The following is a 26,451-nucleotide window of genomic DNA, read 5'->3' as shown; positions in this document are numbered from 1 at the left end:
TTATTAAATCATACAGAATAAAAGAGAGAGAGAGAGAACTGTTGATCTTTTTCTTACCATCCCCATGGGTAAGACATGCCACAGAGAAACTGTCCTCTCCTCAGCTTCACAGTTTACAGAGATATATGAAGGCTGGTAGACTTTGGTTGGTTCTATCACTAAAACCTAGAAGAAAAAGATTTCTGTAATGCACAGGAATATACAACATAGGTCACCCTGCCCACTGAGGAAGTGGGAAGCTGTGCACTTCACAAACACACATGAAGGACGTGCACAGTGTGTCAATGCTGCTCTATGACCCATGGACACAGCAGCCTGTGACAGAAGTCCTTACCCTCAGGAGGTCTATGCTCTAATGGGGCAGATAAAGGAACAAACAGATAGGGATATGCAATGTGCTATCACATAGAACTCTGAAGAAAATAAGGCAGAATAAAGGTGAGAGCTGGGGGAAACTTCTTTAGACAGGGTAGTCAAGAAAAGTCTGCTTGGGAAAATGACAGAAAAAATGAGGAATGTTACAATTTTTGAGAGAAACGAGAAATTAAACTGGGTGATCACAGATAGATAACAAGTCTAAAAAAGTGCAAGGGGATGAAAAGTGAGGTGACATCAGTCATGTTTTATTTTGTTGGGGTAGAGAGAGGGAGGACGGGAGGGGGCAGGGAGAAAGTACAGGAAAGAGAGAATGAATTTCCAAAGCAGATAAAGTAGTATGTTTAAGATTGCTAAACCTAGGTAGAGATTACCAAAGTACCAGCCCAATTATTTTTTCAACCTTTCAGTAGGTTCAAAATATTTCATAATTTAAAAAAAATTTAAACTTATTGCTTAGGAACAAAATTATTATCATAATCATTTCAAATAAATTAATCTTTTATTAGCTTTTTAATGAGATTTTTGAATGCTACATGTTCACAAAATCTCAAGGCATAAATATGAAACACAAGTTCAGTTTCCAGAATGCTTAGGGATCTTATTTATGCCTCCATGTAACATGGTCATAAAGCTGCAACAAAAACTCACTGAAAAGGTAAAAGCAATTTTGCTTTTCAATAAAAAGTTTTAAAAAGTAATTTGTGGCACTGAGGCAAATCAGAGCTAAACATGAAACAACTCTGAATTCCAAAATTTCACTAATAGTACTGCACTGCTCTAGAGCAGGGTTTCTCCACCTCGGCACTACTGACATTTTGGACTAGATAATTCTGTGTTTGGGGGGGGTGGAACCGTCCTTGGCATCCATGGCTTCAACCCCATGAGCTGCCAGTTGCAATGCCTTTCCCACAACTGTGACAATCAAAAATGTCCCCAGACATTGCCAAATGTCCTCTGGGGGACAAAATCACATCTAGTTGAGAACCACAATTTTAGAGAATACAGTTATTTATTGAAAAAATCCACGTATATGTGGACTCACACAGTTCAAACTCATGTTGTTCAAGAGTCAACTATACAGTCAACTTTTTCTAGTAAGTTAATCTATCACTGGTTGATTACGCATAAAATTGATGAATAGCTTAACATTTTAAATTACTCTTATGTTTTTTTTCATTTCAGAGTATTCAATAATTATATAGTACCAACACCTAGTTTCTTTTTTTTAATCTTAAAGGAATAAATTTAGCATTTCTTACTGGAAATCTGAGTCCATTAGTATCTTTGTTTGTTGCTGCAAAAATTATATCTAACCAGAAGGTAAGCTGTTCTCTCCTGGGTGAATGTTCGATAACAGGTTTCTTGAAGTGCAGAATTAAAAACAAATTCTGAACTAGTGATTCCAAGTACCTAGAAGAATCACAAGCATCAGTAAATTAGATTCCAAAAAAAACTGAGTTCAATTCTACTCTCTTTAAAAGAAGTTTCCTGAAAGCTTTATTTACTTAAAATCATATTGCATAGTGAGTGCTTCTTAATCATTTGGCAGCCATATACTTAATTAGAAGAAACCCAAATAGTGGGCAAAATAAGTTTGCTCAACAAAATCATACAACATGACTTTTTACCAACAATGGTCTAAACCTCAATTTTGGGACACAGTATTGAAAACAGAGATTGGCAAGTACTTGCTAACTGTCCTAAATAACAAGAGCAAGTAGTCTGAAGTTCAAAGTAACTGCAAAATGACAGAATTTCAAACTCATTGTCTTTTTCTTTAATTCAACTTTTTATTTTGAGATATTTGCAGGTTTACATACGGTTGCACAAAATAATACTGAGAAATCCCATGTACCCTTGCCTTGGCCCAGTTTACCTTACTCCAACAGTAACACCGCAGTGAATTATAGAACAGTATCACAATCAGGATGTTGGCCTTGAGACAGAGAGTACTTCCAGAGCCACAAGGATCCCTCTAGATCCCTTCCCTTCTACAGCCACACCTACTTCCCTCTCATGCCCAAATCTTCCTGGACCTTTGGCAATCACTAACATAAAACTCATTGTCTTTTCTTTAAAAAAAAGTTAGATCTGAGCAGGTAGATTTTGATGTTATGAGATCTTGAATCTGACCACACCTTTAATGTCATCAGGCAAGATTAACTTTTTGAAACACAATTGCCAGGCAGTGGTGCTCAATTTTTTCTGGCATTGAATGAGGATGGTTCAGGTGAAAGCATCAGGGCGTTATTTTTGCCCTTGGAGGACAAAGTAGGGAGCTATCCTGGGAAGACAGATGAATTAGACTCTGAATGACTTGCTTGGGTACTATGCAGTGCAGGATTAACTCAGCGGCCTGGGTTATCCAAACTCTACACATTCCAAGAAAGATCTGGCCCTCTGGCCCTAAACTGGCTACAGGGAAATCACCTCTAAACCCTTAGAATAGCCTGCCTAGTAAGAGTGGCTTTGTTTACCTGAAGCCTTAGGCCAAACTAACAATATGATTTATGGTGGGGGCCTTGGGCAATACTGTATCAGTGTGATCTCTAGAGAGGTTGAGGACTCAGTGACTAATGTCAGTCACTTGGGTACTCCATGCCTACATGAGTAACCCCAATACAAACCCTGGACAGCATGACATGGTGGGCTTCCCTGGTTGGCAATACAATGGGCATGCTGTCATGCATTGTTGCTGAGAAAATTACTGTAAGCACTGTCCATATAACTCCACCAAGAGAGGGCAACTAGAAGCTTGTGCCTCTTGCCTTTGCTGATTTTAATCTGTATCCTTCTATACAGTATAACAGCTTTTCTGAGTTTTGTGAAGTCTTCTAGCAAATCATGAACCTGAGGGTAGTCTTGGACCCACAACAATAGATATCAACACTATAATTTATCCAAAGCTCTGATGAAGTGGGAATGTATTCAAGCCTCTGGCCTGCTCTCCATGGAGCCCAGAAATCCTAAGAGGTGGCCCAGCAATCTGTTTTTTAATCAACACAGGTGATTCTGATACATGTCAAAGCTGCTGGCTTTTCTTACTCTATGAAAAACTATAAACACATTTCCATGCTTCCAAGTATGGCTTCTTACACATTTTAATGGCTGTATAACCGAGGGTCATAACTATGCCACATCTTCTTAACCATATATCTATTACTAGTATTTTAGTTCCAGTTTTCATTTGTGATGAACATTATCTTCTTGCTGCATTTTTCAGCTTTATGATCTACCTTCTCACAGATGTACAATACGTACTAGTACCAAAGAATGTTTTGCTCTTGAGGACCTGGATGACCCCAACAAATTAATAGGACTGAGAGTTTCACACTGGAGATATAGCATCTAGGGATATATCTTGTGTGTGTGTGTATGTCTGTCTGTCTTTCCCTTCCTTCACATAAAACCAAGTGATCCCTCAGAGTTGTTCTTCCTGCCCTAACTGTGGTATAAAGAAGTCAGTAGGAGAAACATAGTAATTGCTATTGTTTTTGCATTTAAAATTTTTCTCCCTGGCAGAAACATGTCAAGACATGATCAGATATTGAGAAGGATAATGATAATTCACAGACTTGACTCACCAGACTGGAGGCCTCAGTTTGAACAACCTCTCTGCTGCATGGATGGCCTTCCTGACATTACTGGCCAACAAGCTGATGATGAAGAACTGACCCACATCCCAGTAATTGCTCATTTGCTCCAAGCACCCTTTTGTTCCCAACAAATTGTTCAGCTGGGCACCTTAAAATATGAATTTTAGATAAAGTTATAAAAATGTTTCTAGTTTCTATCATATTATGCAAGCATTTACACAGAAGAAAAATGGGCATTTTATTTTGGCTAATGTCTCAGGTGTGCCACCAGAGAGTAACTGTTCCTTCTGAAATATAATGCCAGTTATTTGAACATAATTTTTAATGCTGAACTTGTGTTACCAAAGCATCAACATTTGCAACAATAAAAAGCTTTACCTATATTCCTTAGTTCCGAAGACATTTCAAATTGTTGTCCAGCGACTATCAGCAAAACTGCAAGGTCAACTCCGGTATAAAGAGATGACTGGAGCTTGAACCCTTTGCGATACCTACAATCACAGAACCATCCAGTTCTTAATATATAATATCACTATATATTATAGTAACATAGGAAAAATGCATAAATAATGGTACAAACCAACCTTCTTGTGAAAATTTTTACTACTCTAATTTATTGTTTCCAGCCCTCCCTTCAATCTTTATAAACAGCTATGTGCAATACTCAAATATCTTCTTAAAAATTTCATAGTAGCAACAGTAAATTATACTAGGGAGTTTAAAAATTATTCATCAGGATTAAAAAATAGAAACCATGACCATTGTATAAAATGAGGAAGTTTTGTTAAAGTGTACAAAAAAATTTTAAACCTATTATGACTCTACTCCCAAAAGAAGACCACAATTTGATGTCCAAATTTCATTTTTACGGTTAGACCCCATTTGTATGTTGAGTTTTTTATTACATATATGTTGCATCGATTACAGGCTATTTCTCTGTAAGCCATTTGTTTGTTTGCTTATATCACAAAATGGAATCATTTTTCATGTCTGAAGCAGTACTACCAGAATCCTAGAGCTCAAAGAACTGTAAGAGCAGTGGCATAAAGTGACAGAAGGGGCAGAATCTATTACATTAGGATAAAGATACAAAACTGCAAATACCATTTGTATACCAAAAGGTTAATGGTGCCACTTTTAATTCTCTTATTTATTCTTTATTCTATACATAAAAAGTTTCTTTCTCTTTCACGAGTAACTATGAGTACAATAATAAAAGAGAATCTGATCAATAAAGTATGCCAAGGAATTCTAAAACAGAAGTTGTTTTGTCACTAGTGTGACAAGAGAATTAGATACCAACAAAATATTAACTGTAGAAGTGAGAAGTTATTTAAAGTCATTAAAATCTGGTTTTATAAACTTTGGGACCAGAGGACACCAAGATAGTCCTTCCAACCCCAGCCAACAAAATTCCAATAAAAATGAAAACTTTTCCCCTGTATGTTTTGGGGATTTTAATTCTGAATATTATTGTATTGATTTTTTCAATTTCTTTTATAATGAAAAGTTATCAGGGAAGAGTGCCAACAGAGTGACTTCTCCATGCCCCTTATCAATAAATCAAACAGGTTTAGCTTGGGGACAGACAGGACTTGAACTTGGAGTCAGGATTGCAGTCCCTGGTTTGTCTCTGACCAGCCCTATGACCTTGGATCAGAACCCCCTATTTCCCTGAGCCACATGTCCCACATCCATACTTGAGGGCCTGGGTCAGACAATCGCCAACGTCTCACCTGAGCCAACATGTCCTGACCAGAAGACTAAGCTTCATTTGCTCCTGTACCCACTGCCACTACTTTCTGAAGTGGATGGAGAAAAGCTCCTAAGACTTTCTTGAAGGAGCCACAGGTAGTAATTTCCTGACCTGAGGGTTGAATTCTCACCCACCATGGTGGGAACACAGCTTCCTATTTTGACTCTGCCAAATGTCAATTTTTCTTCCTTACCCTTCTCTTCCACACCCTGAGTGATTCCTCTCTGCCATTAGCGTATCAGGTACTCCTGAACTAAGAATAACAAGGTCCCTGCCCTCCAAGACTGAAACTTTAGGAGTGAGCCCAGCACTTGGAGAGTGGAACCAGCAGAGGTTCTGCCTGGCTAGTCCACAGAATCATGAGAATCACTGTTTTAACCCACTAAATTTTGGAGTTGTTTGTTATATAGCAAATGATAGCTGATACACCCCTTTAAATGTATTCTTTGCATAACATGAGAGTACTCCAGTTAAAATGTATGTCAGATCTTGTTACTCCTCTGCTCAGAACACTCCAATGTTGTATTATCTCCCTCAGAATAAAAGGGTCATTTTCCCTCACATTTCCTGCCACTCTCCACTTGTTCATGCCTACCATCCTTGAGCTTGCCCAGCATGCTTCCTCTTCAGGGTCTTTGCCCTTGCTGTCTCCCTCTTCCTGGAACACTTTCTCCACAGTTATCTGTAAGGCTCATTCCCTCACCATCTTAACATCTTTACTCACCTGCATTGACCACCCTACCAAAAATAGCAGACAACTTCTCTCAACCCTTCTTTCCCCCTCCCTGCTTAACTTTTTCCCATAGCCCTCACCATCAGTTCACATCCTATATATTTTATTTTTTTTATGTTACTTCCTTTACCAGCAATGCAAGGTCCATGAGGGGAGGAATTCACATCTGTTGTGTTTATCCCCACCATCTAGAAAAGTTTCTGACACACAGTAAACACTCAATAAACCTTTGCTGGATGGATGGATGGATGGATGGGTGCATAGCTCACTGAGAAGACAATGCCTTTACAGTGGGGAACAAAGTTCTGGAAGGAGTAGCTGGGAAGGACTGTGCTAATCCTCCTTCTAGCCCCTGTAAATGAGTGAACTTATGGGAAAAATGTCACCATAAAAAAACCTGTTCTTAATGGTTTCCTTAGGGGAAAAAATGTGGAAATTCCCAAACTAGACTTACGGCATGCTTTTCCACTACCAGCAAACAAGTAGACACATATACATAGGAAAACATGTGGATGTATAGCCACTGTAATTCTGTTCATTGCAGAGATGCACATGCTACTGACTAGGGTTGAGGGTTTACCATTCAATGGCGCTGTCTCTGCTGACGTAATCTTGGCAGTGTGAATCCAAAAACATGTCTTTGTAGATCATTCCACACAGGCAGAACATAGCAGGGGTTGGGTTGTCACAGCTATTTAGGATCTGGAGTATGACCTGCAGAGCCTTATCACGGTCACCTTCCGAGTTTCTCCTGAAAGATTCATGTGATAAAATCATGAATGTCTAAATCAACACACAGGAGCATATATACATTCATTCTGTGAGGGACTGGGTGTGAGGACACTGTATTTTATCAGAAAAAATATAAATTATATTTATGTTTCATATTAAAATATAACAGCTTCTTAAGATCCACACCAGACTCCCAGTGAAGATGGAGGCATAGGTAAACATGACTTGCCTCCTTGCACAACCATAGCAAAAATTACAGCTAAACTACGAAACAACTATCACTCAGAATCATCAGAGATCAAGCTGTATGGAAGTCCAACAACCAAGGAATTAAAGAAGTCACATTTATACAAATGGGTAGAAGGGGTGGAGACACAGAGATGCCAAATGGGTAGTCCCATATGCATGTGTGGTGGATAAAAATTAGGAAGGATACCTCAGGAATGATGGATCCCAGCCCCACACCAGACCATTCAGCCCAGGGTTCCAGTGCCAGGAAGATAAGCCCCCATAACTTCTGGCTGTAAAAACCAGTAGGGGTTGGGGTGGCAGAAGAAACTGTGAGATTCTCAGGCATCTCCAGACTCACTCCCTCTAGGCTCCAGCACCCCAATAGCAGCTGGAAAAGTACCAGTGGTATGTGGGGAGAAACTGAAGTGTGTGGTATCAGGATGAGTGCCAGGAGACAGCTTCCTCCCAGAAAAAACTCCAGAAGCTTGGCAGCAGCACTGTCCCCTTTCTGAGCCATAGAGCAATAACAGCATATTGGAGACTCCATCAACCTGGTTCACACGGCTTGCCCCACCCTAATGATTACCTAAAGCTCCATCCCATCCAACTTACAGGTGTGCTTTTCTACATCAGGCTACACTACTAAGACAGGGAGTCAAATTAGCTTTACCTAACACACAGAAACAAACACAGGGAGGCTGCCAAAATGAAGAGACAGAGAAATATGGCCCAAATGAAAGAAAAGAACAAAACTCCAGAAAAAGAACTAATCAAAATGGAGATAAGCAATCTATCAGATGCAGAGTTCAAAACACTGGTGATCAGGATGCTCAAGGAACTCATTGGGTACTTCAACAACATAAAATTGACCTAGGCAGAAATGAAGGTTATACTAAGAGAAATAAAGAAAAATTTACAGGGAACCAACAGTGGAATGGATGAAGCCTAGAATCAAATCAATGAGTTGGAACATAAGGAAGAAAAAAACATTCAACCAGAATAGCAAGAAGAAAAAAGAATCTAAAAAAACAAGGCTAAGCTAAGGAGCCTCTGGGACAACTTCAAAGGTACCAACATTTGAATCATAGGGGTGCCAGAAGGAGAAGAGAAAGAACAAGAAATCAAAAACTTATTTGAAAAAATTATAAAGAAAACCTCCCTAATTTGGTGAAGGAAATAAACATACAAGCCCAGGAAGCACAGCAAGTCCCAAACAAGTTGGACCCAAAGAGGTCCACACCAAGACATATCATAATTAAAATGCCAAAAGTTAAAGAGAGAATCTTAAAAGCAGCAAGAGAAAAAGCAGAGTTACCTACAAAGGAGTTTCCATAATACTGTCAGCTGATTTCTCAAAAGAATCTTTGTAGGCTAGAAGGGACTGGCAAGAAGTATTCAAAGTGATGAAAAGCAAGGACCTACAACCTAGATTACTCTATCCATCAAAGCTATCTTTTAGAATGGAAGGGCAGATAAAATACTTCCCAGACAAGATAAAGCTAAAGGAGTTCATCATCATCAAGGCCTTATCATATAAAATTTTAAAGGGACTTATTTAAGAAAAAGAAGATCAAAACTATGAACACAAAATAGTAATAAATACATATCAACAATTGAATCTAATAAACAAACTAAGCAAACAAGAAGAACAGAAACAGAATCATAGATATGGAGATCATTTGGAGGGTTATCAGGGGAGACAGGGAAGGAGGAAAATGGGAGGAAATGTGCAGGGATTAGAAGTACAAACTGGTAGGTACAGAATAGACAGAGGGAGTGTTAACAGTATAGGAAATGGAGTAGCCAAACAACTTATATGCATGGCCCATGGACATACATATAAGTGGAGGATTGCCAGAGGGAATGGAGGGTACAGAGTGGAGGGGAGCAAAGAGGGAAAAATTGGGACAACTGTAATAGCATAATCAGTAAAATAAATTTTTAAAAGATCAGTAAATTTACACCAGTAAATTTCATACAATCATACTCAGTCCTTACTTGATCCCTTTCCCTTTAAATTAGACCTACACTGTGGGTGACAGCATAAAGATATCAATGTATTTGGAAAGACAGACAAAAATAATGTGGCAGCTTTCTGTAACTGCATGGAGAGCAAGGATTTTAGAACTTAAGCCTGAATCATGTGGATAAGACAGTTTGATAAAAGATTCTTTAGAAAATGGCAGGGCTCCCGTATTCAAAGCCAAGATGAATTGAGAAATGTATCTTGGCATTTTTTTTTTCCTTTAACATATTTTTATTTATTTATTTATTTAAAAATTTTTTATTGTTGTTCAAGTCGTTTTCTGCCTTTCCCCCCCACCCCTCCTCACCACCTCAGCCCTCCCCACCTCCCTCCTCTGTTTCCACCCCCCATATTATTGTTCATATGGTCTTTATAATTGTTGTAAACCATTCACCCTTTCCCCCCATTATCCCCTCCCCTCTGGTCACTGTCAGCCTGTTCTCAATTTCAATGTCTTTGGCTATACTTTGCTTGCTTGTTTGTTTTGTTGGTTAGGTTCCTGTTAATGGTGAGATCATATGGTATTTGTCTTTCACCGCCTGGCTTATTTCACTTGACCTGAAATGCCCTGCTATCCTCAAACAGTAAAGGACCTTAGTTAAGTCCTATTTTCTTATCTTATGTTATACCCACACAAACAGGAAATTTAGAAAATTCTTTCTATATTCATAAACCACAGTCTTTCCTATTATTTGATTATATGGTAAAATGTTCATTTACACACAGGAAATGGATTCCTTAGACAGTTGTTAAAGTAATTGTTGCCACAAAGTAACCTGACTGTGTGGCTGTAAAATGTTAAGTGTTCCTGTGAAAATTTGGAAGCAAATGTCCATCAGTAGTGGAAACTGATTAAATCTACCATAACTAATGATATTTGTATTCACATTATAAAATATTAAACATCTGTAAAAAGAAATGAAATAATATCTCTAAAATGTTGCTATAGAGAGATCTCCAGAATATGTGAAGACAGGAATACTGTTCAGAGAATGCTTCCTTTTTTATTTCAGAAAATGGAGATGTGAATAAATATATGTATCTGATTTTATGTCTTTAAAATGTAAAAAACACTGGCTGGGGTGGGTCAGTAAATTGAGTGCCAACCTGAGAACCAAAGGGTCACTGGTTTGATTCCCAGCTGGGGCACATGCTTGGGTTGTGGGCCAGGTCTCCAGTAGGGGGTTTGGGAGAGGCAGCCACACACTGATGTTTCCCTCCCTTTCTTCCCCTCTCTCTAAAAATAAATAAATAAAATCTTTTCAAAAATTTAAAAAAAAATTGAAGAATAAAACCAAAAGGAATAAAAGTGGCTATTGATAGGTGGAGGGAGAAAACATGATGAAGGAGACAAAACATCCAGGTTACACTTCTTGGAATTTGGCTTTGAAAATAAACAATTTTACATAATTATAAAAGAAAATGAAATAAAAATTTTAAAACAGTGTTCCCTAAAAACACTGCTTGCCAATGAACATATCATCAGATTTTGTAGTTGGGACAAAACAAATAATGAACCTATGCATCTGGTTAATGGCTTACCCACAAACAAGGAACTAAATATGACTTTAAAACACAGCAAGGAGAAAAATAAACTAAGCTTTGGACAATAGCATGACCTTTTGGGATAAAATGGAATCTGGAAGGGTCCCCAAGCAAAATCAAATGGCTTAACTTAATTTCTTGCCCCACACTTGCCCCCTCAATTTTGCCAAGAAAGCCACAGTAAAGGAGAGGTGCAAAAATAGAAAGAAATCATGTGCATTATCAAAGCACTTGATTCTGGGGACCTGCAAAAACTGAATTCAAAGATATCAGAAACTGCAGCCCCAAACCTTTTCTGCTCTAATACTGCCAAGATGAAAAGGGCAGCAGAGGGGCAAGAGGTTGGTAGTTGGGTTAATTACAAGGGAACTGATTTTAATTAAAGGTAGGCTCCAATCCCAACCCAGCTGTCCTCTAGGAGAAATACGAAAAAATCAACCATACATGCTAATTGCCAAACCTAAAAAAGGTCTCAGATATTCAGGATGATTTTCAAAAACTGAAATTATATTTTCACCTCCACTGTTCTTTTAGATAAAATGTCTAGAGCACAATAAAATTATGAGATGTGCACAAAGCAAGAAAATGTGGCCCATGATCAAGATAAAACAATTAAAAAGCATCCAGAAATGACATTAAAATTAGCAGACAAGAACTTCAAAACAACTGTTAGAACAATATTTTTTCTATAAATATAATGTGTGAAGAGGTAAGGTACTTTGTGAAAAATGGAAACTCTCAAAACTAACTAGAAGTCCTATAATTGAAAAATTAAAAAATGCAAAAAATGTTATTGAATGGGCATAACATAAAATTTGGATACTACGAAAGAAACTAACAGTGAACTGAAATACAGGTCAATAAAAATGATCCAAACTGGGATTGGATGCAAAAAGAAACTTTTGGGAATAAAACATTCCATATCTTAATTGTGGTGGTAGTAACATGGGTGTATTTATTTGGCCAAAGTCATCAAATTGCGCACTTCAAATGGGTGCATTTTATTTTATGTAAGTTATGCCTTAATTATAACTTGAAAAAGTTAACTTAAAAATACGAAGAAACTAAATAGTGTTTCTAAAAGTAATGTGTTCAGGTGGGACAACCTTTGGTCTGTATGGCCTCAGATACATTCCTATTTCCCCTGCTCTGTTCTGTATCCTACCTACAAATAGGACCTACTTATGCAATAGGGAAGAACCACTATTAAATGATCCCACCTCTGTTTCCATCATCTAAACCTTTCCCAGTCTTCTGAGTGTTGAGTTAATGAAGGAAGCACAATATAACAGGTGGCGTGTTTCAAAACTCATCATCCTTACCTACTCAGTGCAAATGCATAGTGGAATTTAATACTATGTTGGTCGGCCAAATCACATGTAGGCAGGATTTCCAGTCTTTCTACCAGCATCACCATTGCATTATAGTCCTGTTGGCAAGAGGTCCCAAGGTTAGAAAGAGAGGAAACACAGATCTTCAGAGGTTTTTCTGAAAAGTTATCACACACCTAGGCTGTGAGACAGTCTAGGTATTTAAATATAAAGTTGAATGTGGCAAACTTTAGTTATCTTCCAAACCCATGGTAACCAAGTTTGGGTGGGCACACGACCACCCAGCTAGAGACTACATTTACTGAAGTTACTTACAGCCCAGCAGTAGAGTTACCACCACCAGCACAGCTATGGGTTAAAATAAGCTGGCCATAAACATACAAGAAATCTTATAGTCACTCATCACATAAAGGGAAGAAACATCTGAGTCCTTCCTATTTTACCAGAAACAAATCCATCTAAACCAGGGTTTCTCGGCCTTGGCACTACCGACATTTTGAGGCTGGATTATTCTGTATTATGGGGCACTGTCCTGTGCACTGTGGGATGTTAAGAAGTATCTCCGGCCTCTAGCTACTACATGCCGGGAGCACTTTCCTTCCCTTCCCCTCTGAGATGTGACAACCAAAAATGTCCCAAGAAACTGCCACATGTCCCCCAGTTGAGAACCACTGCATAATTACCTAGGGGAAAATTGCTACCATGTTTGTCTCAGCTGGGTCCCCTAAGAGTGGTGCCATCTGCTACCCTTTCAGCCAGGCTTAGAATCACTGCTACTGGCCAACTTGCTGACAGCCAGACACAGCACAGGACTTCCCACCAAAATCCCATGCCTGTTTTGTGGCTCTGCACCTGAATGCAATTGCCCAAGGAAAAGGAAGGCTGTGTATTCCAAGAAGCTTCTGGCTCACCTTTGAACCCAAGAGCCCCATCAATGGAAGGTTATAAAAAGGACAGGAGAAAGCAGCTCAGGAACAAAGACTTCAAAAAAGGTTATCCCCATTCTCTTGTCCCAGAGGGCATAATCTAATCATTGTTATAATCCTATTAAAATCAGTTAGATGTATCTGTTTATCACTAGTGGCACAATGGATGCCTCTCTCTTTAAAAACCTGTACGCAACAATCTTCAATATGGCTTTGGAATTATGCAGATAAGGTACTTTGCCTTAGTACATTCCTAGGGAAGGAAGGCAAGGCATCCTTAGAAATGGCTCAATATCATTCAACTTGGAGGGAGGACATAACTGATTTCCTTCATGGTACCATATCCCACAAACCCTGTCTCAATAACTCTCCAGAAGTCTCTGACACTTGGCTTAGAATAAACATTTTCATTCCTTGGGTCGTGGATGTGCACCTGCTACTCCTTTTCTCCCTATCACTGATGGGTGATGGTAAAGAAGGTAGTGACAATGGCCTAAAGGAAGCAACACAGTGGAGGAGTTAAGAGCAAGGACAATGTAGCCAGTTGCCTCACTCTGAACCTTGACTTTGCCCACTGCTATCTGACCTTGGGAAAGTCACTTAATTTCTCTGTGCCTCATGTTCTTCATTTATAAAATGGGGATAATCAGAGTATTTACCCCACAGGTTTGTGATGAGGATTAAATGAATTAAGATTTGCAAAGAGCTAGAAGAATGCCTACCTTAAAGCGCATATAAACTGTTAAATTCTGCATTTCTGGTTGTTTTGCTGGAGTAGCCATCTGATAGGACAAAGCCTTCTCCAATATTTATACCACAACAGATATACTACATGACCTATGACCTAGCCACATAACCAATTTTGTCTATAAAACAGCTACCTAACCATACTAGTACCTAGTATAAGAGTAGTTCATGTAAGGAATTCCTCATGCCAAGGAAGAACTCAGCATGTGTTAGCCTCAGATAAGTGTTTCATACCTGGGCATCACGGTAGGACAGCAGTAAATTAATGATGACATCTGAACTCAGAACATCGGTATTCTCTATGCGGAGTTTGATCCAAGCCAGCTCCTTTGCCAGTTCTTTGTCCTGGTATCTCTCTCTGGCTCTCTGGATATCATTTAACAAAGTTTCTTCGTAATAAAAACTGGAGAGGGAAACATGAAAACATCAGGTTGCATCTCCATGCATCCAGGTCAACTTAAGAAGACCACAGAGTGATTTAAATTTGTTGTCTCCTTTTCAAGTAATTTTTTTCATGGAGATCGGGCATTGCCAAGTGGTAGAACTATCAACCCATTAAGTAGCTGAAATGAGTTAAGTATAGAGAGTAAAATTAGGCTCTTCATTTAAAAAAAAACAGAGCAAGTTCAATTAAATAAGTCTTTAGAACACATAAGAATAACTGTTACTTTTTTAAAATATATTTTATTGATCATGTTATTCAAGTTGTCCCAATTTTCCCCCCTTCATCCTCCTTTGTCTGGTACCCCTATTCCTTCCAGCAATTTCCTCCCTTAGTTCATGTCCATGGGTCATGCATGTAAGTTTTTTTGGCTTCTCTATTTCCTATACCATTCTTAACATCCCTCTGTCTATTTTGTTCCTACCAATTATGCTTCTTCATCCCTGCACCTTTTCCATTATCCCCCATCCCCCTCTCAGCTGATAAACCTCCAAATGATCTCCATATCTATGATTCTGTTTGTTTTGATTGTTAGCTTCACTTTTTTATTTGAATATATAAAAATTTTAATGAGAATTCCATTATTTTAAAGATAAACTTGTTTTATATCTGGACAAACATATTACTATTTACTAATAACTTTCACAATTGTCAGGTAGCCAGAAACTAGTTTTAAAAATTCTTACATTACATATACATATACATATTTCATTTACTTTGTTTAGTTTTTTTTTTAGATTCAGTTGTTGATAGTTGTGAGTTTGCTGCCCTTTTAATGTTCATAGTTGTGATCTTCTTTTTCTTAAATAAGTCCCTTTAACATTTCATATAATAATGGCTTGATGATGATCAACTCCTTTAGTTTTATGTTGTCTGGGAAACACTTTATCTGCCCTTCCATTCTAAAGGATAGCTTTGATGGATAGAGTAATCTAGGTTGTAGGTCCTTGCTTTTCATCACTTTGAATACTTCTTGCCACTCCCTTCTAACCTGCAAAGCTTCTTTTGAGAAATCAGCTGACAGTATTATGGGAACCCCTCTGTAGGTAACTCTGCTTTTTCTCTTGCTGCTTTTAAGATTCTCTCTTTAACTTTTGGCATTTTAATTATGATGTGTCTTGGTGTGGTCCTCTTTGGATCCAACTTGTTTGGGACTCTCTGTGCTTCTTGGACTTACATGTCTATTTCCTTCACCAAATTAGGAAGGTTTTCTTTCATTCTTTTTTCAAGTTTTCAATTTCTTGTTCTTCTTCTTTTCCTTCTGGCATCCCTATGATTCAGATGTTGGTATGTTTGGAGATGTCCCCGAGGTTCCTAAGCCTCTCCTCATTTTTTAAAAATTATTTTTTCTTCTTGTTGTTCTGGTTGAATACTTATTTCTTCCTTACATTCCAAATCACTGATTTGACCCTGGCTTCATTCCCTTCACCGTTGGTTCCCTGTAGATTTTTCTTTATTTCACTTAGTATAACCTTCATTTCTGCCTGGGTCTTTTTTATTTTGTTGGTATATTTAATGAGTTCTTTGAGCATCATCTTTGAACTCTGCATCACAGTGTTTTAAACTCTGCATCTGATACGTGATCTGATAGATTGCTTATCTCCATTTTGAGTAGTTCTATTTCTAGAATTTTGTTCTATTCTTTCATTTGGACAATATTTCTTTGTTTTCTCAATTTGGAAGCCACTCCACGTTTGTTTCTGTGTATTAGGTAGAGCTGCTTTGACTCCCTGTCTTAGTAGCACGGCCTAGTACAGAAAAGGCACCTGTAAATTGTGTGGTGGAGCCTTGGGTAATCACCAGGGCAGAGCAACCTGCTTCACTGCTTTGTGGCTCTGTATTTGGGGAAGGCTTGGAAAGGGGACAATGCCACTGCCTGGTTTCTGGAGGTTTGCCTGGCACTTGGCTTGTGCAACTGGCACCCTTCCAGCAGTTGCCCTGGTGCTGAATCCCAGAGGGGGTGGGTCTTCATACATTTTAAGTCTGTGTGGGCTCTTTAAGCAGTAGGGTTTTACTGGTTTTTACAGCTAGAAGTTATGGGGCTTTATCTTCCTGACGCTGGAACCCCTGGGATATGCGGTCTGGCCTGGGGCTGGGATCGCTTGCTCTCAAGGTATCCCTCCTGATTTTTCCCTATCACATATGAATGTGTGACCGCCTGTTCTGCTGCTACCATCTCTCTGTGCCACACTGTGTCTCTGCCCGTCTCCAAATCTCCGTCCCTCCTACCCGTCTGGATGAATGTGGCTTCTTTAAATCTTGGTTGTCATACTTCTGTACAGCTCCATTTTCTGACAGTTCTGGGTGTTATTTGTTTTGATGTCTAGGTGTAATTCTTTCTGTGATTGCGTGAGGTGGCGAAGTGTGTTTATCAATGCCTCTATCTTGACTGAAGTCCATAGCTAGTCAGAACTGTTACTTTTAGTAATCATAAAACTATGGCAAATAAGTGTGTATATAATACACAGCCTGGCCCAATCCTGATAAGAAGAAGTCTTAAACATTTAAAGAAGGAAGTGATGCCTAACAGAAAGCACTGTGATATAAAAATATTAGTGCATTGCTTTAATATTTTATTTCCTTATTTGTCTGTTGCTTATCACCCCAATGATAAGCAAACTAGCAGATTCTACCAGTATTTAAAATTCTGTTATTGAGCCCTGGCTGGTGTGGATTGAGCACCGGCCTATGAACCAAAGGGTTGTCGGTTTGATTCCCAATCTAGGGCACATGCCTGGGTTGTGGGCCAGGTCCCCAATATGGGGTGCATGAGAGGCAACCACACATTGATATTTCTCTCCTCTCTTTCTCCCTCCCTTCCTCTCTCTCTGAAAATAAATAAATATAATCTGTTTTTAAAAATTCTATTATTGAGCATAACATTCTATTATTAATCTAATGAGTCATTAACTTGGATGACAGCCATCATTCATTTGGTGAACTATAAAGGCATCAAAGTTATTAAGGGGTCATTAGTTTAGCCTGACAAATAAAAAGTTATACTATGGTTTTGTTTTCAAGGGTAATTCTGAAAAATAGTTTTAATAAACAAAGAAACCTAGTAAGAACAGTAACTTTGAAGTAAATAAACAAAACACTGAATTGAGTATGGCTTGAGGACATCATATACGTAATAAGCATGCAGCCATTTCTGCCTTTGCCAACCAGGGAAAATGTTACTAATTAATGTGAACTTGGAAATGGCTTCTAATCCCCTTTTATCACAGGACTCCAGGTAGCCTTTATCAATTAAGAGTTGGCACTTGAACTAACAACTCTGCCATCTTCATTATGGATGTTTTTAAATCATAAGCAACATTTACCCTCTCACTAACCATTGTCAGGTATCTGCCAGCTCAAGGGGTAGAATCAACCAACAGATATTTCAAGTCCTTTAAAATTAAACCAAATCAAAAGAGTTGTTTTCCTTCTGATACATATACACACTGAATAAGAAACAAGCTTGAGTCCACTTCTGGAAAATGCCTTGCTCATCTGGCTGATTCAAGCTAGCCTATTCCCTTGTCAGATTTGAGAAGATGATACTAGGAGACTTTTTTCCTACACTTTCCTTACTAAAATATTCATTTAGTAAGATGGTAGATAGCAAGGTGAGATTAAATGAGGTTTTTCAGGAATGTGCCAGAAAAGTTCCCCATTTGTTTTCTATGTTGGCATGTGGTCACAGATGTCTGGTTTTTCAGTCTGTAGAAGAAATTTTGTGTCCAGAGAAGTGGTGATGGGGTAGAAAAAGAGAACAGACTGTTAACTAGAGTGTACCTCACACCAATACTACAGAAGTTACCCTCCACAGTTCAGAGAATCATGATTTGAGCCAAAGCAGGACATGTGGTCCTTTACATTTCAAGTCAGTTCAGCCAGTGCTTTGCATTTTTATTTGTTTTAGAAGGACAAATCCTTCTCCTTGTGACAGAATTTACAGAAGTAAGTCCTTTAAATTGGCTACAAGTGAAATAAGTAGGTCATCTGGTTAAGTAGAATCATTTTTCTGCCTTTAAGTTTTAGAATAAGAATATTTTAAGGCATGGTTTCTAAAGCAATGAGGAACAAAGAGGTGAGTTGACTTTACAAGGATACACAGCAAGGAATTGCTTGAGCTAGGATTCAAACCCAAACCTTCCCACTTCTGAATCAGTATTCTCCATCTTATCCAGCATCAATCTACAAAGAACATGTCACAGGACATCCTGAGGTCAGGTTGGCTTCAGCTGGACTCAGTGCATCCCGAGCTTTATAGCACAAAAACTTATGTTCAGAATGACCATGCTGAGGCATTTTTAAAACCTCAATAGCTGAATGTAGTATGGAGGGGAGGGAATCATCTTCAGAAATGATCTTAAAACACTGACTCTCAGAACATTAAGAAAAGTCCTTACTGTCTATATGAGAGATGATTACAGAGAAGTTGTGAAGGTCACACAGAGAGTTGAGGCCAGACACAGGGTCAACCCTGGCCTCCTATCTCCAGTTTTATTCTCTTTTGGCTACACCTCAATGGCCCAACTCAGTGTAGGAAACAACAGAGTTCAGGATGACTTAAAATGATTGCCAGGATTCCCCATTCTCTTGACACTATGGTCTTTTGAGGGCACATCCATGAATGTGAAGGAAAGATTGTGGCAAAGCTCCCAGGGTTGTTGATGGCTGAGGGGCATTACCATGAGGTCATGTGGATGTCCTTGAGGAGGCTGCTGAACCTGTCCAACAGGGGCACGCACAGGGAACCCATAACGGTGACCAAGTCGGGCTGCACGTACTCCGAGGAAAGACTCTGGAAGTCACTCTGGCCGCAAATGTAATCATTGCATGGTTTAACGATGTATGAGATGATATAATAATTTCCAATATATGCCTGGAAAAAAAACACAAAGAGGTTTCACAAAATTCCAACCTTTAATTACTATCCTTTCACTAAGTTTTAAAGAATTTATATGGTGTCGGAAATAATTCATCTGTTCTTGTATTTAATTTTTAAAACTAGCGGAGTTATCTAGGAATTTTTGCATAATATAGATGTATCTTGGGAAACACACTTTTGCCAAGAATAAAAATTCAAATAAGGGATACAGCCTATTCAAAGTTAAATTCATTAATTTCAGAGAAGACTATGCAAATGCCATTATCTCATCTAAAACAGAGGTCTTGGGAAAACTTACAACATCGGGGAACTATTTACAAATATATATGTGACATACATTTGTTCTTCTATCTGAAATTGGTTGAGTTTATGGCAAACAAAAAGCCTTCACATTTCAGACTGAGGGAGAAAGGGATGTGTAGATCAGTAAAGTATAGAAGGTAAAATATCTTTGAAAAACTGAAGGTTGCTATTTTCAAAAAGCTAGAGCTACATTTAGGAGTGTGAGGAGCTCCTTAGATCCTCTCCAAAGAGAAAAAAATCGTAACTAGTAACAATTGTTTTAAAAAAACATTTAAAGCCCTGGCTGGCATAGCTCAGTGGATTGAGCGCGGGCTGTGAACCAAAGCATCGCAGGTTCGGTTCCCAGCCAGGGTACATGCCTGGGTTGCAGGCCATGACCCCCAGCAACCGCACATTGATGTTTCTCTCTCTATCTCTATCTCCCTCTCTAAAAATAAATAAATAAAATCTTAAAAAAAAAAGAATTAGACTCTCCTTAAAAAAACATTTAAAAAGTCACTATAAATTGTCTTGAAGAACACACACCAAGTGGAGAAACATTTATTCAAGAAAATTTACGTGGTAGGAATAATGAGAGTCTAGCATTTGAGCTACAACCTGCTCTTCCTTTACCCTCCAGCCCAAAGTGACAGAAGCTCTACTCTGGGTAGGTACAGCCAAGAATATGGGGCTCCCTCTCACCCCTAACCTCCACTCTAGGATGATAACAGCATTTTCATTCACTACAGCCCTGTGTTATAGAAGCTCTCTTCCAGGCAAGTGTGGTCAAGAGGACCAGGGTTCCATTTCTCTACCCAGTTCCCACTTGTAGGGAAGAAACTCTACCACAGAAACAAATTAGAAATGGTAAACAAAAAGGTCAGTATAACAAACTCTGTAAATATACACTAATTTTCCTTTCTTTCAGCTCCTTTGGACAACACAACATTGTACAAAGTAATAATAACAAAAGTACAAAACTAAATAATCCTGAACCTCCACTATAGGTAGGCAAATTGAAGGTCCAAGAATCCTATCTATTTTAACAGAATTCTTATACATCCTAATACTATTTCCAAAACAAAATTTCTGCTGAAATTTTGTTTATAATCTTCCCTTTGGCAAACCTATTCTTTCCAAATAGCAAAAAAGCAAACTTTGGTTCAGTCCTCCTCAAATCCCTAAATAATGAGGTGTGAAAAAGTAAGATTTTGACAAATACATACATGCTCTGTGCTGTCACAGATTGTGACTGAGGTGGGCAGAGCAGCAGCAGCAGAGGCTGATGAAGGCCTGTCCACAGCTGACAGGGCATCTGATCTTTTGAGCAAATATTTAGCCATAGAGAAAAATGAGTAGGACAAGAGGGAATACATGAACTCTCAAAGCAACTGAGCAAGTTTAATGAATAGGACTGAGGAGACAGCAGGAATCTGGAGCCTTGAGAAAGTAAAAATAGTCCTTTGAGACAATCTTTAATAAAGTATATAAAACTTCAAAAAATTTTACAAAAAGAATCTGGAAGTAGTAACTATATTTTAAAAAGTAATTCATAAATTTCCCAATGAAAGCACAAGCTCTTGAATGTTGTACTTTCGTTCTTACAAAGAAGAAGAAAAGGCCCAAACACCCTCAAATGATGGCACACATTCAGACTTTTGTTTGTGGGGAGACCAAAAATTAGAAAGAAAAACCACTGATTAGCATAATACATGCTCAATAGTGAACCAGGCTTGGATATTTGTAATTTTTACATTTATAAATGAAAATATCTTAATAATCTAGCTCATTAAAACAAATTTTACAAAGGCAGCTTAGTTTCCTACATATAGGCACACGAGAAACAGTATGCTAGGCACATTAGTATGTAAACCCTTATTCCAAACACTCTTCCAGTATTTCCAAAATGGATGATTCTGATAAAGTGAGGTCAGAGAGCAAAGGCCACTGGTCTCTGACACTGTGAAGTTAGGGAAGGGTGGAATCTGTCCTTAAGTTTTTAGTTGCTAACTTAGTAACTGATATTTCCAGAAATTCTACCATCTACAATTTCACCACCATCAACAGATTGTCCTATATGGTTACTAGGTTAAATAATAAGTGTTTTTAAAAAGGTATTATTATAAAAGTTTGATTATATAGCCTCAAATGCCATAATTTTAATGCCTGCCTAACATACCATCTAGTAAAACTTTTATATATATATAAAAAATATATATTATATAATATACTTTATATAAAATATAGCACTTTATAGTGCATATATACTTTACACATATATAAATATACACTTTATATATAAATATATACTTTATATATAAAATGTAAATATACTTTATATTACATAGACTTATATATAGTACTATATTATATATAGTACTGTATTATGTATAATATAGTGTTATATAGTACTATACGTATATACATCTATAGTACTATATTGTATATTGTACATAGTACTATATTATATAGTCTAGTACTATGTATAGAATATATTAAATGTATACATTATACATATAATATAGCACCATATAATCTATACACAGTACTATACTATAATACAGTACTATGTATAGTGCTGTATATATAATATATATATTATATATACAGTACTATATAGTGCGTGTGTGTGTGTATATATATATAAAGTGTACTTAGCCATTCTCCTATTGTTTAACTTTGTTTTAAATTTTCTCTTACTATACATTGAAATAAGCACTTCTGCATATGGCATCTTTATAATGTGGTATTTTCCTAAGAGAAGCTTCCCAGGAGAGAAATTACTAGACCAAATTTAAGGTTCTTGATATGTGTGGCCCTTGCCTTTAATTAGAAATGTAGAGCCTTAGCTGGTGTGGCTCAGTGGATTGAGTGCCAGCCTGCAAACCAGAAGGTTGCTGGTTCCATTCCCAGTCAGGGAACATGCCTGGGTTGTGGGCCAGGTCCCCAGTGGGGGGCACATGAGAGGCAACCACACATTGATGTTTCTCTCCGTCTCTCTCTCCCTCTCTCCACCTCTGTGTTAAAAAATAAATAAAAATTTAAAATATGTGTTTGTTTAAAAAAAGAAATATAAAGCCCTGGCTGGCATAGCTCAGTGGATTGAGCGCGGGCTGGGAACCAAAGTGTCCTAGGTTCGATTCCCAGCCAGGGTACATTCCTGGGTTGCAGGGCATGACACCCAGCAACCGCACATTGATGTCTCTCTCTCTCTCTCTCTCTCTCTCTCTCTCTCTCTCTCTCTCTCTCTCTCTCTCTCTCTCCCTCCCTCCCTCCCTTCCCTCTAAAAATAAATAAATAAAATCTTAAAAAAAGAAATATAGATAACACCTGCTAGTTTTAGCAGGACCTGGGACTTTGTCACTAAAGGAAATTATGGAGTTTTTCATATCATATTACAGTTCCTGCAGGGATCTCAAAATAACTGTTATACCTACCACTACTCCAAAATTATGATAGACTTTAGACCTGATGTTTGATATTATTATTTGAGACATTAATAAAGAAGCACATAGATTACAATATACACCTGTAAAAATATTTTGATAACTGGTCTTTTGTAGTCCTTTGTATTTATTTAAGCATTTTAAGATATATTCTGAGAAGGGGTCCATAGGTACCTCCTGGCTAATAAAGGAGTCCCATGGTCCCCTCGAAATCTAAGAGCTCCTCCTCTGGACTCTTCAGCAGATTAGTCCCATAAAACATCCTACTTCCAACCCTAAAATATCAGTTTCTTTTGTGGGCTTCACATATAAAGATTTCCATGCATAACAGCTGCCTGCATTCTCCAGGATAGCCCAAGAGAGCAGATTGTGTCAGAGTCTCAACCTAATTTTCCACTGGGTTCAATCATGGCCACTAACCAAGGATGCTTAGGACTTGCCCCTGAACTGGCTCCTATGCAACATCAAGGGTCCAGGAAGGCCAGGACAGGTAACCTACCACACCAGCACATACTTTTCTTTATGGCTAGCAGAAGGTAGCAAAGTTGGTCAACAACAACACAAATTTTATAAATTAATTCTTTGGAGCAAACACAATGTGTAAGAATTTATCCCAACAGACTTCATAATGAGACTTTCAGTTTGACCTTTCAGAGAACATCTTTTGTAATAATACAAACATATAATCAGTCAGCAAGTGGTCTACTTAGAAGACAGGAAAACATCTAAGCCGGATGGAACATGGTTTCACACTACCTAAGAGAAACTGATTGCTGAGCACTTACAGGATAATATAGACACTGATTGCTGCAGAATGTGGTACTTTGGAGCTTGTACCTTATAATGCAAAAGGGTTGCAAATCATTAGTGAAAATGGAAAGTAAAAAAGCACAGAAAATTGATCCCAAGAAAACTTAGGGAGCTAATGAACAATGATTTTTAAAAAATTATTTAACATGATTATGTATGACAAAGTCAATTTACTAAGAAAGAAAATCCAAATGGGGTGCTGCACTAAAAAATGATTACAAAGTTTAAGCTTAATAGATATAAATCTCTAGTCAGTTAAAGGACAATTTTTAAAATCAGCACACATGCAATCAGGGAAATATATTTTTAAAAAAGGTCAAGCAAATACCACTTTACAATGCTACTTTTCTATATTTATCTGGTCATAAGAGGAACAAATACACAAAAGGTGAATAACAATCTCAATTGGATAATCAAGCTATTCTGCCACTTAAAGGTAAATGAAGATATTCTTGTTGAAGACATGCCATGCAGAGCCAAATGAGCTACTGCAATCATCCATCTGCTTTGTTCAAACACCTGAATAGCTATCATAGAGACAGAATTATCTCAGGGCTGGCATGAATCTAGTAATTACCTGATTAATCTTCTCATTTTATACAGGAGGTAAAAACTGAGATGCAGCAAGATTTACCAACTGGCCCACAGAAAACCATAGAGCCAAGGAAATATCATGTCCTCCTCCCCCGTTCCCAGGATTCTTGTCACTGCCATTCCAGCTTAATTCTGAAATATCCTTAACTAAAGAATAAAGACATAATCAACAAAAAACAAAATACCCAATACACGAGTGAGTGGTGAGTATTACAGTATGTAAATTACATATCAATGTAAAGGAAATGAATGGGTATCATGGGACATCAAAGACTTACTCAGTTGACAATAGAAATTAAATATTTATATTTTGGTTCTGACTTTGGCCCTATGGGATGTGACATCACTCCTGTGATAATCAAAAAGTACAGAGAAAAGTTTTGTGGTTCGTACTTCCAGGGTATTCCAATTGAAAAGAGAACAGGCACGTAGGGGGAAAAAAAAGACAAAAACCACTTGAACAGGAAATTTAAGATGAAATAGAACTTTTTAAAGAAATAGCTACACTAATGAAATGAATATTCAAAAGGCAGGTTTTTACATAAATCATATTCTATTTTTAAAATAAAACTCCCCATCTCCTATGGGATGTAGCCTTCTTATTTTAAATCGGGCCTTCATTAATAAAAGTGGTAGAAATTCTGATTCTGAACTCAGAAAACCCAAAAGATATAGAAAGAAGAAATTTAACTGTCCTTTCACCAAAGTGTCCCTAAGCAATTTATATCACCTTTGACCATTCTGGATCTCAAGCCATAGCAAACTGAAGGCAGGTAGGAAGGACCAGAAGATATTGTTACTCTCAACTCCAGGCCTAATTGTGGTTGTAAGCCAGGTAAAAGACTTCCAATATCATAGACAATGCACCCAATATAGCCAATGTCTGTTTCTCAAGGAATTTCCAATTCATTAGGATTACACAGATAGCTATTTTGATTGGAACAATGAGTTTATACTAAATCTCATTGCCTTTCCAGAAAAAAATAACCACCTGGTCCAAGGATCAGAGAACCAGATTAGCTTTTTAATAAGGTGGTTTTTAATAATATGATCCTAGCTTAGAAATTTAACTCTCCTTTTTAAAAACCATGAACTCTGGCTTTAGGACATGACAAATGAAAGTAAGGTCCAGTGTACTTAAAACAATTCCTTCTGCAAGTATTGGGTGGAATACCTCACCTTCTAGTAATTTCCCTGGGGGAAAGGAGAGGTGTTATGTCCCCATGTTTCCTCTCTGGCAAGGTAATCACCCAGTGGGAAAACATTTTCTGTGCTTCCTAGCCTTGGAGATACATTCATTAGTCTTGGGGCACATATGACTTATGTATTTCTCAAATGAATTGATTACAATGTGGTGGATACTCAGGCACACACCCAGATCCCCCTTCAAAGAAGGACACGTTGCCCCAGCTGCTGGGAGCGCTGCAGTCACTAGCTCCCGCTGTCAGACCCTTGAAGAACTGCCTCAGTTGCAGGGAACACCTCATCCAAGGTCACACTCCTTCTTGTGAGGAACAGATGAAGGAATAGAAAAGCCTGACCAACTCAAGCTATTCCAGCTCCAGAGCTTCCCATGGGGTCAGACAAGGCTGTCATTGAGCCTGTACTGCAGCTTGATTTCTCTCTCTGCCCAGTCCTGCTTCCTTCCCTCCTCTTCCTCAGCATTGATCCCAAGGATACTCCTTACTAAATCTGCTCACTAATCTCAGTTTCAGATGCTGCTTCCAGGGGAAAATCACCCCGTGACATATACATACCATAACTTTGAAGGTATGGTTATATTTTGCAAAAGGAAATTAAAACAAAGTTAAAGAATATCTATGGATTATGTACACTATCACAAACTACCAGAAAGTTCCAAGGTTTAACAGACAGGTTTAACACTGACTCAGCTCAGAAGGAGACTGCCGATGGTTCCAGGATCAAAGTGTGTAGCAAAGAACAAGTGCACTTGCCTGACCTTGTCTTCTGCCCCACAGCCTGGATGGCTAAGTGGA

At 38.1% G+C, this 26,451-nt stretch overlaps 1 protein-coding gene across 1 annotated transcript in view; it reads right to left on the bottom strand.

Moving 5' to 3' along the window:
- Window positions 1-26,451, bottom strand: part of MAP3K15 (mitogen-activated protein kinase kinase kinase 15) — a 92,228-nt gene that overhangs the window by 40,255 nt on the left and 25,522 nt on the right. Inside the window, exons 5-12 of the mRNA XM_045855863.1 lie at window positions 19,123-19,316; window positions 14,236-14,404; window positions 12,320-12,426; window positions 7,044-7,214; window positions 4,353-4,465; window positions 3,963-4,122; window positions 1,638-1,788; window positions 58-165 (exon numbers count right to left, since the gene is read on the bottom strand). Coding sequence (XP_045711819.1) covers window positions 58-165; window positions 1,638-1,788; window positions 3,963-4,122; window positions 4,353-4,465; window positions 7,044-7,214; window positions 12,320-12,426; window positions 14,236-14,404; window positions 19,123-19,316 — 1,173 coding nt within the window. The remainder of the gene's footprint in view (window positions 1-57; window positions 166-1,637; window positions 1,789-3,962; window positions 4,123-4,352; window positions 4,466-7,043; window positions 7,215-12,319; window positions 12,427-14,235; window positions 14,405-19,122; window positions 19,317-26,451) is intronic.

The sequence above is a fragment of the Phyllostomus hastatus genome, unplaced genomic scaffold (genome assembly GCF_019186645.2).
Source record: "Phyllostomus hastatus isolate PE091 unplaced genomic scaffold, TTU_PhHast_1.1 phas_scaffold_12, whole genome shotgun sequence".
Taxonomy (NCBI): domain Eukaryota; kingdom Metazoa; phylum Chordata; class Mammalia; order Chiroptera; family Phyllostomidae; genus Phyllostomus; species Phyllostomus hastatus.
The sequence above is the reverse complement of the archived record's forward strand: the minus strand, read 5'-3'. Positions and strand labels throughout refer to the sequence as shown.